This window comes from Puntigrus tetrazona, chromosome 1 (assembly GCF_018831695.1).
Source record: "Puntigrus tetrazona isolate hp1 chromosome 1, ASM1883169v1, whole genome shotgun sequence".
NCBI lineage: Eukaryota > Metazoa > Chordata > Actinopteri > Cypriniformes > Cyprinidae > Puntigrus > Puntigrus tetrazona.
Genome location: NC_056699.1, coordinates 6,352,097 through 6,367,134, shown reverse-complemented (window position 1 = coordinate 6,367,134; position 15,038 = coordinate 6,352,097). Strand labels below are relative to the sequence as shown.

The 15,038-nt window shown below is 41.9% G+C and overlaps 1 protein-coding gene across 1 annotated transcript; it reads right to left on the bottom strand.

Moving 5' to 3' along the window:
• Positions 1–4,634: 4,634 nt before the first annotated feature.
• uncx4.1 (Unc4.1 homeobox (C. elegans)) lies at positions 4,635–9,307 on the bottom strand. The gene is made up of 3 exons (XM_043242026.1): positions 8,288–9,307; positions 7,426–7,601; positions 4,635–5,875 (listed from the first exon to the last, which is right to left on the bottom strand). Exons 1-3 carry the CDS (start codon positions 8,547–8,549, stop codon positions 4,943–4,945), a joined length of 1,371 nt encoding a protein of 456 aa, XP_043097961.1. The 5' UTR covers positions 8,550–9,307; the 3' UTR covers positions 4,635–4,942.
• Positions 9,308–15,038: the final 5,731 nt, after the last annotated feature.

Below are 15,038 nucleotides of genomic sequence, written 5' to 3'. Positions count from 1 at the left end.
GATAATAACAGAATAAGGCTGGAGAAAAAGAATCGCGGGTGTGAGATCGTTACCAACACCAACATGTCCCACGTAAAAGGCAGGGGGGTCAACTTTTAAAGAAGTATATACCTCTCCGGTCTAAATAAAGACTTGTGTTTTTAAACATTTTACATTTGATGTACACTGGTTTGATGAGTTATTAAATCGGATTGATTCACGAGGAAAGGAAAATTGGTTGGGGGCGCAAAAAAGAGTTTAGAAGAGTTTAGAATTTATAATCTTTTATCCCAACGAAACAGCCATGGAATTGATTTAAAAGAAAATCACACCAGACGAACATTTCAATTTATGCAAACCTGTAATAGTGTTTGCAGTGCATCACATTCAGTACCTTGATTCGATTTAACAGTTTTGATTTTTCCATTAGCCTGATGTTCGACAGACAAGTGTTTTTTCCTGGCGTTTATCGAATAAATAAAAGAACATAATATAGAAATGTTTTATATATATATATATATATATATATATATATATATATATATATATATATATATATATATATATATATATATACTATAGCCTATGGGAATATATTTTTTTAAAGTTGGAATTTGTTTTGAAGACATTTTATTCTGTTTCTGTTACGAATTGACTCATTCTGTCGAGTTTCGACTCGCTCTTCGGACGCGTCTTCTGTCGCTCTTTTTCTGTCGCTATCCGGGTTTTTTTGTATCATGTTTTTGTTTTATGCGTGTTCTAATGTAACGTTTGATACTGGAAATACGATGCACTGTTGCTATGGTTACCACTTCAGAGCAAAGCGATTTCTGTTCGCAATTAAAGTAAATTAACCAATGATAGACCTACTTCTTTTTTCTTTTCTTTTTTTACAAAAAAATAAGAAAATGCTTTTTTTTTGTCTATATAGTGGGCGGCTTAATGTAAATAGTTTTAGATTTTTTTTATTGAGGCTAAATAGCCATTATGCTAGGCTAGATAGATTTGAATTGCATTAATCCTTTTAATTCGTTTTTAAACTTGGCAGATGCACGAAACGCTTCAGAGGGATAATCTCAATTTCATCTTGAACAGAAAAAAAAAATTGCTTCTCTTACTCATCTACTCTTAATGTTAATTCACATTAGTCGACCATCTATGAAGGGCATGTTCAAAGCCCTTTAGGCTACCTCAAAATATTAAGTGAAATATTCTTCTGTTGAGCATTGAGCGCCAGGCTATAGATGAATTGTGACAATTTAATATGATAGCCTACCTGTGCTTTAGGTCCAATTAAACAATGAGGACCCATCCGTGCGCAAATGTATGTGTGTAAGCCTGTGTATTTGCACAGTGATGTTGAATCGATTTGACACCTCGGGATGAGGTAGATCTTATTTTTCACGCTCGTTTCAGGCTGTTGAAATAATCTGGTCTCATTAGTCGACCGGCGAACTGGCCTGATTTATCCAGACTGTCAGTGACCCTGTAGTACCTCGGGTCCCGAATCAATCACCGAGCTTGAACGGCTAAACCTGAGACCAAAACGTGCTTGATTTATCTACCAAATTACCGAGGCCTAAAGACACGACCGAGGAAATTGTGCGCTACTCCCTCAAGCGGTGCACCATCGCGGGCCGACCCCCACTCAAAGGACCCCAAAACAAATAGTCGGGGATCTCGCAGAGTGCAATAAACGCGTTATATTAAGTACGTTTCGGACGCGTTTGCAAAAAAGTTACCAAAATATTTCATTTCCATTTCTCACCATGCCATCGATCCAGCGCTTTTAAGTAACGATCAGCATCGAGCAGTGTATCAGCGAGTTGTATTATTTATCAATTTATTACGTGCTGTCATATCGCAGTTATTACAGGGGGAGACCCAAAAGTAAAGGTGAGCCGAGCAGGTTTTGTGTTTGCTCCAGTTTCAGTGTAAATATGATGCCACGTATGCCAGCTTTGAGCCATATAAAGGACTGTAGCTTGGATTTTGTGTAACTGGGATGAGTGATGAGTTCTTAAGGTCTGTAGCTGCCATTGCTAATTATGTAAAATTTGCTTTATATCTCTGTCATTTCATGTTGTCACCTACGTTTCTGTTTTCATGATTTCGTATTTAAAACATCACTTTCGTAACTTTATTTCTACGGTTATAATGTCTCGTGCTTGCCTCTGGATTAACGCGCGTTTTAATGGTATAATTTGCGTTAGTCCTGAGAGCTTGAGATTCTGTGGAATATTTGTACTTTGTGTAATTAAAAAATAATTGTATGTAAAAAATAAAAAATAAAACGTGAGGACCAGAATTAACTCTGGAAGTAAATGGCAGATGAAAAACTGACCAGACACGTTTACGCAGACAAGCGTTTCTCTTAAACATTAACAAAAAATATTAATGTCTAGAAAATCATAACACGGACGTGTTACGTGTCAACTATCCATGCCGCCTTAGGCTTAGATGCAGCTTCTTTGCCGCCTTTGCGGTGTAAATAAACACTGCACGGCCTGTCCAAAGAAAGCAAGAGCGAGAACTGACGTTGATGATTATCCGCGCAGAGGTTTTGCTTTTAACTAAAATTGTGACGTGCAATTAAACGAGAAGCTCAGCCAGCAGTAACGAAACTTGATGCTCTGGTTTCAAAACACAATGTTTTCGTCCGTCCTCCGCGTTGAGGTTTTAATGGGAAGATTTTAAAAAGACAACCCCGTTGTCCGTTGCCTGTGCAGGCGGCTCTAGGGTGGCAATCCCTCCCGGGAGAAAAGAGGAAATGAGATACGGAGATAGAAGGCTACGGGAGGTGGTAAATTAGCTGCCTGATCCGCACTCATTGGCGCATACACTTCCCCCATTAACTCGCCCTGACAGCCGCGCGCTCTCCACCACCCCTCTCCACTCGGCACCCAGGGCATGGCGGCCTTGTAGATTTATCATGCGGAGAAATGAATGTATGATGATCAGTTAAATTGAAAATCAGCAGCCGGCTGTCGATGAGAAGCAACACCTTCGTAATTAGCGAGAGAAATTGCGGCTTACGGACAGATAATAGCGTAAAAACAATTTACACTCCTCCCTTCTCCGCTTATAACGAGTCTCGTGGCTCAAACTGAAAAGTTTTTACTCCCTGAATCTATAAGCCGAGTTCATAACGTGCGCGAGACTAGATTACAGCACCGGGGGCCGGGTCAGGCCTGAAGAGAGCCCGCGGTATCATCAATTCATTTAGTATAAATCAATTCATTGTTTGTCTTAATAAATTATGCCTGCTAGTGCTTGCCGGATTCCCGGCGAGTGGCCGTGCATTGTAATCAGGGATCGCCAGACCCTCATCAACTATCAACTCATAGAAAACACGCCACTGTAAATATAGGCTATACGCTCGTTTCTACCTACGCTCATAACTACACTAAAACATTTATGTTTCTCCTCGCCGAAGTAGCACATCCCCCCAGAGATGATCCCCTTCTCTCATTATTTTTTTCCCCTATAAGCTAGGTCTCATGCAGTGCAAATAACAGTAACCCGAAATAAGAAATTATGTAAATGTTATTAAGGCTGGAAGATGTCATTCATGGGGTAAAGCTCGAGTCCCTCCGTTTACTTTTCATTTATTTGCAAATACAGAGGCTCAATGAGGATGACCGGAGGGTGGCGGTTTTACGCGATGCTGCCCGCTCGTCCAGAATCCAGAACTGTGCGTTGAGAAAATCTTGTTCGGAAATGTGCTAATTAAAGGTTTTGCTTTAAGAAGTCTAATTAAAATCCGTTTCAAGCCCACGCTGCGACCGTCTTTCCTCAGCCCCCCCTCTTCCGATCACCATATAGTTATTGATTCGCTCGAGCCCCCCTAATATTTTAATATGCTTCAGCGTGCCATGAGTATTTAACCCTATAGGAAAGATTATTAGACTAAAATGGTCTATGTGTGTGTGTGAGTGTTAAGAAAGAGAGCGAGGGAGAGCGTGTGTGTGTGTGTGTGTGTGTGTGTGTGTGTGTGTGTGAGAAAGAGACAGAGAACGAGGGAGAGGGGGGCTGCTCTTTTATAGAGCGACAAATGATCAATAGGCCGATAAGGCAGGAACATCAATGTACGCGACAGAACAATGAGGGATATCATCGAACATCTATCTTAATATTGCCGCCTACGCGTGCCCTGACAGGCCCGTGCGCCTCATGAAAATTCCACCCAGCGAATCACCCAGGCTTGCCTCAATGTGCACAAACACACACACACACACACACACACACACACACACACACACACATCCTCACACGTACGCTCGCAGCTGCCTGGGCTATTATTTCCCCATTTCAATCTGACTCGCCAGCCTTTCATGCTAATTCTATTATTGTTGGAAGTTTATGTGATTTCATATCGCAGGAATCGGTAATGTATAATAACCCTTCAGGCTAACAGAAAAAAAAAAAACGTATCCTCCCAGCCGCCACCGGGAAAATAATTACTTTCATATCAAAACTCCACAGGAGCTGACCGGGTCCTACCGCCCGCGGCGCGAGACCTCATTTTAACCGGAGGTTTTGAATGAATGAATTTGTTAAAGCAATAAACACGAGCCTGCTGTACAGCAGCCTCTCAAAGCGATAAACAAAACAGACATGCTTAACTGTAAGCACTGAGGTGGCGATACAGGGTCTTTTCTTTCACAATATTTTATTCTTATTCTTATTATTACTTATCAAAATGTTACATATATAAATATTTTCGATACTTTATAATTTATACAACGTTTGAGGACGCGTTGCTCGTGAGCCGGCCTGTTTCCTCTCAAGTTCCGCGGAGAATCGGAAACAGACGTTTTAAGCCGACAGTTCACCTGAATCAAGGATATCCGTTTTCGAAAAGTATAAAAAAAATGAACGTGTATACAAAAAAAACGTATGGTTATCAGCTTTGGAATCGTGACGAGTCACTTGGCGCCGCCGCTTCTGGCCTATTGATATTTCAGTCCATGTCGACGTCCTCTCCGTCTGTATTCGTGTCAGCAGAACCGCGCGTTTTCGCGTCTGAGTATTCGGACAGGTTAGGAGAGGTGCTTTCTTTCTGGCTAGAGTTTGTGGACTCGGAGTCGTTTTCGAACTTTCGCGGCGAATTCGATTCTGCATAACATTTCTCCGAGCTTGTGTTTGAAGTTTGCGTGGAAGAGTTCTCGCTTTCTCTTTGCAGCTCGTCGTTCGTGGCACGGGCGTCCCTGCACGAGTGACCCATGCTTTTCTGGTTTGAGGTGTCCGTCGTGGGACAGCTGTGAGCCGAGTTTCCTGAGTCCTGACTCGGTTTCATCGCTGTCTGGGGCACAATGAAACCCAGCGGCTGGGTAATGGGATACAGAAGGAAATGGCCTTTGCCGACCAGTGGTCGCTGCGGCGGTAACTGAGAGAAATCCAGGATAGTTTTTCTCCTGGGACTTGAGTCGGCTAGTAAACTCTCCACGCTGAATGGGTTGAGTTTCTGGAGCGTGGAGGCGCGTGTGATGCCGCTCGAGTCCATGCGCTCCGCTGCCTCGTTGACTGCACCGGCTCTTTGGTGGCGTGGATGTTGGTCACACGTATGTTCTGTTTGCTGCCGGTGCGCGCTGGGATGAGGCCCGGGCTGCGGAGTGGACTCGCCGTCGGTGCTCTGCGATACTCCACTGTCACTGTCAGATCCGGGCGTGTGGAAGAGCTCGCCAGCCAAGAGCTTGTTCTGAGATTTGAGCAGCTTGCGTTCCTGTTTCCGCTTCTTCTTTTCCATGCGCTCCAGCTCCCGTCGCGCGATCTCCTCCGGGTCCATTGGTTCGCCGCTGCAGGTCGTGGGGTGAGAGTTATGAGCCGGTCGACCGGGGCCTTTCTTCGTATTCTCCTTTTTGCGCCATTTAGCTCGCCGGTTTTGAAACCAAACCTAAACAGAAAAGGTTGTTTAATCTTCACTCAGTTAAACAAGCGGGTAGGGCAACTACCCAGGGAGCCCTTGTTATACGTCACGTGTAATTACTATTATAACAACAATAAATGATGCATTATTATAGCCTAATCCTATATAGCAAGTGCATTTAATTAATATCACTCACTACTTAAATATACACAAATATAAGTGTGAGCATACATCAGGTTAATGAACATAGATTGGCAAAATGATGTTTGAATAATTGCACGATATTTCGACTCTTCATCACAGTATTATCATGTAATCACAAACGGCATTTGTTTATTGCGTTCATTTAATTAAATAAAACAGCAATAGCCGATTTCTCATTACAAAAAAAAAAAAGAGAGAGAGAAAGGTTTGACAGTCTGACAAGATGCTAGGTTTCTCAAACGTCTTGTGTTTCTGTTTGATATACATCCAAGGCTCTCCAACAACAGACCACGACTTGGACAGAGAAAATGTTTTCATGGAAGCATATTTCATAGAGCCCACAGCCACAGATGCGCTTGTCTTAATTGTCGATTGATTCAATGTAATGGCTCACTCTCGGTCTTTCAATTAAGCCTGCTTCTTGCGTGGCTAATTTGGGCCTGTTCCCCTAAAGTTCATTTAGGCGCGTATAAGCGCTAGGACAGATTTGGCCCAGAAGAGGCAGAGAGCAGCAGGCTCGCACCTCACACCCAGGCCCCTCACATGGCGACCGCCGTCTGTTCAGCGCTGATAACGCGACGGTTAGCATCCACCAGCAGGCTAAGAAGCGCACTAACACAGAGACATCGAGGCTATACATGACAATGGCTGTGTGTATACACGTAAATGTTAATGTCGTTAAAATCTGCGAGCACGCGAGCCCAACGATAACGCGGGCTAATCTTCCCTAAGAAATAAGAATAATGCAAAGCTAAGCTTTTAACTCCCCAAACAAGACTGCTTCTCATCCAGAAAAAGCAGACAAAGGCTGCACGTTCATCGCTTACAGAGTCTTATTTGCAGCCCACTGGCCTATTTTAATTTAATAAGCGTTTGCAAAACTGATCACAAGTCATTTTATTAACTAAAATGTGAACAAAGGTGTTTTAATGCATTGTAAAGCAGGACGTAAGTAGGCTGTCGTTTTAAAACACTATCCAGCATTTTAACAGAAGGAAATTATTAAATTGTTTATAATAATCTGCTTTAAAATGCATGCAACTAGTGATCAGTTAACGTGAATAAATCGTTATGCAAATCAGTCTGTTACGTGGTCTATCAATGCTTTTAGCAGATTATATATTGGTTGGATAATTAGCATGTAGAACTTAGCATTATTTAAAAATGCCTGTGCACTTGGAAAAACGACTAAAGGCCTGTTTAAAATGTTTGCATTTAAAAAATATTATTACACAAAGCTAACACACAAAAAATGTCTATACGACGCATGAAGCGCGGCTATAGCTAATGCTGTGTCTGATTGATAATAAATAGGCCATTATTATAAAGGTCAGTGAAAGATTTTGTTATGACAAAAACAAACCATCGTTTACCTGAACACGTGACTCGACAAGGTCTAGACGCAGAGCGAGAGCCTCGCGCATGAACACGTCCGGATAATGGCTTTCGTTGAACGCTTTTTCTAGTTCCTCCAGCTGCCAGCCCGTAAAATTTGTACGCGTTCGCCTCCTTTTACAACCAGGGCTTTCCTTGTCGGGGTCTCCGGCATCTAGGACCACAAAGTGTGTCAGAACACGCGCGTGAACACGCACATATACACGCTCCAGTACTTCCACTTGGAACCGTAGCCTATGCATTAAATTTCGTTGACATTATTTAAGACATTGCAATTTTACAAAAACCAAATAAAATAAAAAAGCCAATAAAATACAATAATGAAATATCACACACGTGCAGTGTCTGAAGTGCCGGCATAACTAATTAAGTGTGCTTTTAAAAATATAGGTAACAATATATTTTTAATTGCAAGTAATATGAATCCTAAAATACAGGGGGTTATTGTTTAACGTTGCATTTTATTTTACCGCATTTTCAGACGTTTATGAAGTGGCTGTTTTATAATCCGTATACGCTTGTTTACAAAGTCTAGAATTGCATACAGAAATTAAACATAAAACAAACGGATTTAAACACACGAAAAAAAAATCTGTAGTGAGGAAAAATATGACATTTCATTATGTATTAGCGTATTAGATACCTGGCCAAGTAAAACCGGCTAACTTTACAATTTACCTGAACTCATAAAAGTGAAAGCTATTTATAAAAAAATATATATATTTTTTTTTCTGACGAGAGGCCTCGTGTAAATATTTTCCTAAAACTACTGACAATATGACTGTATATAGCCTGTTATATTCTGCATGGAATGGACGAAGCGGATAATCATTCACTCACCGCTGAGTTTATACTGATTATCCCCGTTTACGCCGCAACCAGATCCGAGCAACGGGTTGGAGTTTGCAACAGACGCCGAGCATGATCCGTTTAGTAATCCGTCTATAGAAAAAGGTACAGCGGCCGCCGACTGTAGCTGGTGTCCGGAGATATCGTAAACGTGATGGTGACCGAGGTGATAGGGGAAACCCATTCCAACCATGCCTCCCAAAGAGCCTCCAAACTGGGCATGAGGATGCTCGAGGATCCGGCTATCCATCATTGCATCTCCGGAGTCAGGGAAGCGTTTGTCTGGCCAAAACGAGCTCCGAATCTTCCCTCAGAGCGCACGCAGCAGCCGCGAAGGGACGTACGGCGTTGACATGCTTTGCGCTCCCGACTAAGGAATAAGGAGACCGAGGCAGGCGCGCGAGGTTTTCGCTCTCTCCTACTTTGTCAACATCAACTCTCCTCTCGTCCAAATAACTAGCTCTCGCGCTGGGGAATTCGCGACCAATGAGGAGCGTTAATCGTCGGTGACGTCAGCGCCACGACACGAACGTTTTCCATATCGATTGCTAATTATACCTGACATCCACCTCAATAAACAATACCAGCGCTGTCACAACACGACATGAGACATCACAACTAGGCGAGAGGGAGGAGAAAGGGGAGGAGGCGAAACCGGCAAATTGATTGATTCCCGACTACGTTCTAAACAGCCGCTACATAAACACACAACGATTCCGTTCCGATAGCTAATTGTTCCGCTCTGAACGCCACGCTAGTTCTACAAAAGCAGAATAAACACACTAACAGCCGAAAACGCCAAGTACCCCGTATCCACTTTTCAAGGAACGCCTGGCTCTCTCTGAACGCGTAAAGCGATGTTCTCCTATTACGCGGAGGCATCGTGCCCTGAATAGAGTGATCCTAGAACGGACCGAGCGTCACCCTCCCTGTCGCGAGCTGTCAAGATGAATTTAAAACTACAAGCGCCTCAGCCTTTCTAATATCTACACGCCGGCGCGCTCCGCATCGTTTCAGCTCATTTCCACAGTCCTGATTACTGTGGCCACGATCTTGGCAGGTGTTATGAAAAAATATCTGAAGGTTGAAACAAAAGTGAGTCTGACAGAGTGCGTGGAGGAGGGGGGGGGCTATATGAAAATAAACGTGTTTTCATATTTCGGTATAGGGCTTTTAGATGATTGGGACACCAAAAAAACTGACATCCCTGACATTTTAAGCCATTTTCAAGTCCACTTATCATTTGTATTTGCAAGAGGGGGCTGTGGTGGGAGAGGTTCGCATTCATCAAGTAAATAATAATAAGAAAAAACATAAAATATTATTTCATATAATTATTGCGCCCGTGGGTTAGTGTAAACATGTACAGAACGACAATGCGAACTAAAAGAAACAGCTTTTATCCGAATGTGATTTTAAGTATAATAAAGGTTCCCTGCCTCTATAAATGGTACCTGTAAACCCTGCCCTGTTTTTTTTTTTTTTTTTGGAAAGTGTGTGGTGTGTGGTGTGTGTGTGTGTGTGTGTGTGTGTGTGTGTGTGTGTGTGTGAGAGAGAGAGAGAGAGAGAGAGAGAGTTGGTTCTGAATACAGGATGGTAATCAATCCTGTTCATGTATAAAGTACGTACACGGGACTTTCCCTCTCCCTGCTCTCCTCCTCCATTACCGAGAATTAATTCCACTTTATTTATCCAATTTCTCCAGCTGCCAGAATGTTAATTTGAGTTGAAATTTCTCACCGCTCGCTCGCTCGCGCTGACCCTCAGCAGCACCCGGATGGCGTGTAGTAATAACCTAAATCTTTCAACAGAGAGGCGCGATAATTGTTACCTTATTAGCATGCAAATTGTTTAATTAATATTATTAAGAAGAAGCATATAATCCGTTCGTCACTTGACCCCGCAGTCTGTTGGCTGGCCGCCTCTCTGCATTTCAATGCGTTCATTTCAAACCGGCACTTTCTAAAAAAAAAAAAAAAGAAAAGAAAAAAAGGGCCTCTCTCTCCACGAGCGCCGGTCGTTTTCAAAGCACGCGTTCCCTGTGCGAGCGCGCGTTTGATGCCGCTTGGTTTGTATCTCTCTCCCCTCCGCTCTTTATCCCCAAACATTTCATCACTTCGCATACAGGAATTATGGAAATCGTTTCATTCTGCCCCTCCCCGGACATCTAAGTTCAATAATTGGCTTCTTGTCGTTTGCTTTTTGAAAACCGCTTCTTGAAAGGGCACCCCTCCGGTTCTGAGCGGGCGGTATCCGCGAGACGCGCGCGGCTCCCGGGTAGACAACCCTTGACACGCGGCCCCTGCGAAGCGTTGCGAGGCGCCCGTTGTTTTTAATCCTGCGGAGTGAGTGTGTCAGATGTGCGTGCTTTAATTAACTTGATAATAATACGTACGCGAGCCACGCAAAACCCAGGGTTCAGTGCGCTTCCTTTTTTATCACGCTTTCGCTACCTGCAGGCCTGCATCTAATGGCAATATGATATAATAAATAAAAATAAACTTGCATATGGAATCAACACGTTGATTTAAATTAAATGCAATGCTTATATGATCCAATCGGCTGTATATATATATATATATATATATATATATATATATATATATATATATATATATATATATATATATATATATATATATACTGCATTGAGAACACTTCATATGTGGCTATTAAATACTTTCATATTTGCACGTTTGGATAAAAGCAATTTAAATAAGTTAAAGGGTTTATATAGCCTAGTTATATGCAGCCTGTTAACTTCAATGCAGAGTTCAAGCAGAAAGATAAAAAGGTCTGGGCAATTCATAAACTCTGAAGCTTGAAACAAGGTATTTTTAAACGATAATCGTAAATAACCATTAGGTTCGAATAAAACATTTTAATTAAAAATCAATATACTACTTTTGAAGGTCTTAATTGCTAAATTAACTTAATGTGGATTCATCTGTAGCTATCAAAACCCGAGCCGCACATTAGTCGATGTACAGATAATTAGAGCGCGAAACGTAAATTAATTGTTGAAAGTCATTTGATCCACAAACGGAACCAATTAAAGTGTAAAATGATTTTCCTTTCTGTGTTTGTGTTTCACTCGAGCACAGAGTTTGGTGTTTTAGTAAGAAACTAGGCTATCCCACCAGGCAAATTTCCTCCTAATCCCGCTCAGCTAATCATGCAATTAAAACTTTCCCGCGCGCTAATTATCTACAATTGTTGGGCTGACTGCAGAGAAAGCAGAAAGTAAAAGCGATTGATTCCGAGTTTTAATTTACTGCATTCCTGACTGACTGAGAGAGAGAGAGAGAGAGAGAGAGAGAGAGAGAGAGAGAAAGAGAAGGAAAAAAGTAATTCCCCGCCAAATTACCTTATTCAGCCTTGACAACCTACAAAGCCCTTCAGAAATCTTACCTTGGTCTGCATTTACGAGGAAGGGCAAAATGGAATCCTTTTAATAACAATAACTCAAACTTCTATTAGAGCAATAATTTCATTTCAATTAAAACTGACTTATCACCTTTTGCTAAAACGTGCTTAATATGCCAAAAATTATCAATGCTTGACGGACCCGGAGCAGGGATTGTCTAATTGTAATCAGCGAATCGAAGGTGCTTGTCGCTTCCCGTCGCCTCGCGCTGGTATATGCACGGAAATAGAACTAATTTACTCGCCTCCCCGGGGAAATCCACTGAACAGATTAACATTTTCAAAATATAGTAATGATATCATTTGAGCAACGGCGACGACGCAGGTTTTTCCGAAGCCTTTGCGAGAGCAATTTACATATTTTTACAGTCCACTATTTTCCCCCCGTTAATCACTTTTGAAACTGAAGGACGCGTTAACGCGGTGGCAACTCGCGCGTGGGAGCGCGCGCTCCTGCGTGCCTTTGCGCCCGTGCGCTCTGCTTTCGCGCCGAAAGCGTGTTGATTCTGTCCATCTCCGTGAAAAGCGAGGAAAACGAGCGGAAAAGACCTGCGACACGACTTCGCTTACGATGAAGCGCACAGGTATTACAGCTGTCAAAAACTTCGGCTGTCTTGTGGAAAAAGAAACCGTTCCTTTGTCGCCACCTAGCGTTGAGCGATTTTATGACGGCTGGTTTAACGTACTGTAAAGTGCCATGGTGTCAAAAAGCAAAACTAGGATCCGTGACAAATAAGGATGTCCAAGACAACAAAAAAAGCACACACACTTGTTTGTTTATATGAATCGTGGGGACTTTCCATAGACTTTTATTACTTTAATACTGACCAAATTATATTTTCTATCCCTCACCCTAAATCTGTCCGCAACGGAAGATCTGTTTGCATTTTTACAAAAATCATTTACTATTTTTAATTATTATTTTTTCCCCTCGTGGGGAGCGAGGGCTGGTCCTCACAATGCCTCGTGTCTGTGTTGGTTCATACATTTCAAAATCCTTTACAGAATTTATTGCAAAGAATCAACGTAAAATGATTTAATAACGACCTAATAATTTTCTAAAAAAAAAAAAAAGAAAAAAAAAAGAAAACGTTTTTATCAAATACCATGCATTTTTGTTAACAAACCTGCTTTTTCGTTAAAAAGGAAGAAAAAGAAGTCACCATCCTTTTAAAAGAGACACGACAATATAGTGTATTTTTGTGTAAGTTGGTTACAAATTTTTTTTTTAAAGAATGAATAGCCTAAATTTAAAAAAAAAACTATAAATGGTTAAAAGTGTTAAACGTCCATCTCGTACTTTTCTTTCTGCCAGCAAAGCCCTATTGATGGTGACAAGATAACGACTCTAGACCATTACAATCTATTCCATCAGACAACTCTTCTTCTCTTATCTCTCTAAATAAACAAATTTCCTTGGCGTCACGTGACTCGTGTCATACGCCTGGATATCAATCAGGGTCTCGATGTGCGCTGACCGCGGTCTTTCGCGAGGGCCCTGAATAGTTAATATCTCTTTGTTATCCACGCTGTTCTAATCCCCCGGTGGCTCGCGGGCTCACGGTTGTTCGGGTCTGGTAAAATGAGGCATGGGAGGAGGAGCGTCAACTATTATTTTCGGCCGGCGCGGCCATCTGCTGCACGCAGGAAACCCAAAACCCCAGAGACGCCCCAGTATCCACACTGTAAACTAGCGAAGATGTTTTAATTAAGGCGAGGCAGGTTAACTCTGCTGCTTAATGAATTGCTTTCGTTGGCCTCCCCTTGTCGTCCAGAAGTGCTTCTTGTCTCGGCCTCCTCCAAAAACACTGTAAAACAAAATCATCTAATCCTTGTCCCTGAGCAGGGTACCACAGATACGAATATTTGGGGTTCTTTTTCCTTATTTAAGACACCTATGTAATAATCATACCCTAATATGATTGCTATTGGTGTGTCCGTGTAGACACTCAAAATGTCCACGTCTTTGTAAATGATTATTATGTACAACCTTTAAAGAGTACAGTGGGTAACTTGTCAGTAAATGCAAGAGATTATCACAAGCAAACGACAGGTTACACATCTAATCATTTAATTAGACATAAAACTCTGAAGATGAATTACTTTTTTGTTGTTGTTTTTTACTAATTATCTTTATTTTACTTAAAAACTTCTTTTTTTTAGTGTATCACGTTTTAAATGAACATTAGCCTGATACAAGTAGCCTATATTTTTTGTAAACTTTATATAAATAATGTTACAATACAAAAACAAAAATTATATTTTGTTCTCCAACGTTTTGTTTTGGGAGTTTTCTGTACCAAAAGACGGTCCTCGTTGACGTTATGCACAGTTAAGCAAATTAAAGGAGGTATACATTGTGCGACAGAATAATTAGACGAGCCTATCAATTAAATACATAATTGTGTTTATGGAACCCAAACCTCATTAAATGCACTTAATTTTTTAGCTTAATTAGGCTACTTGCAGAGGACTCTCGTGCTAGTCACAGCGCTTCCTAGTGGAGATCCGAGTCATCCTCCATAAACTTTAGATCGGCCTATGCGTACAGCAAATTACAATCATATCGTAGCTGGACTTTATAGCAATTATGATTATACTGCACACATCTATCCCGCTAAAACGTGGCGTAGCACATTTAGCAGCTGTGGGAGTAAGTCTCTTGGCCAAAACTGAAAAAAAGCTCATTCTAAACCGAAAGTCAAACTTGTTTTACATAAAGCTTTTTCTTGAACCACCCACTGATGGATGCATTTGGCCGTCGTGCTCCGATCTAACTGGTTAATTAAAAACAGCTCATGTTTGCTCAAGTTAATAAAAGGACTAAATTATTCACTTTGGGGACCCGAGTCCCAGAGCGCCTTAAATCATCCCGGGACAATATTGTAACTCTCTCTGCGCTCTGATGAAACGCTGAGGGGTCCTGTCACTGGTCGGAACCCCCTCCTCACTTTCCATCTGTCCCTCTTTGTCCTCCCTATAAAGCGTGTGTATTTTAGCTCATTGTCTTTCGCACATTTATTGACACCTTTTTTAATTCGGCGCTTCTGTCGGCCTTCTCAAGCCGCGGGGCGCCAATCTCTTCCGCTCCATTAGCTCATTGAAACAGGAGTCTGGTTAAACAAAAGAGATGCAATCTGATCCTCTGTCTTCTCTCTCTCTCTCTCCGAGGCCATGCACGTCTCTCTCGCACGCCACGGGTTTTCGCGCCCTGTTTGTCGGCGAGGCTGGCCTGTTCGTTCGCGAGCCAGCGGGGAGGGGGATCTTATTAGCATTAAAAGCCTACACCGTGAAATTCATTTATAATTGCTAGAGA

Excerpts from the sequence above, each read along its gene's own strand:
- uncx4.1 (XM_043242026.1), bottom strand. The coding sequence starts at position 8,549 with ATGATGGATAGCCGGATCCTCGAGCATCCTCATGCCCAGTTTGGAGGC. Across the intron at positions 7,602-8,287 it reads TAATCAGTATAAACTCAGCG|ATGCCGGAGACCCCGACAAG; the intron begins GTGAGTGAATGA and ends TTGTGGTCCTAG. Across the intron at positions 5,876-7,425 it reads TTGTCGAGTCACGTGTTCAG|GTTTGGTTTCAAAACCGGCG; the intron begins GTAAACGATGGT and ends TTTTCTGTTTAG.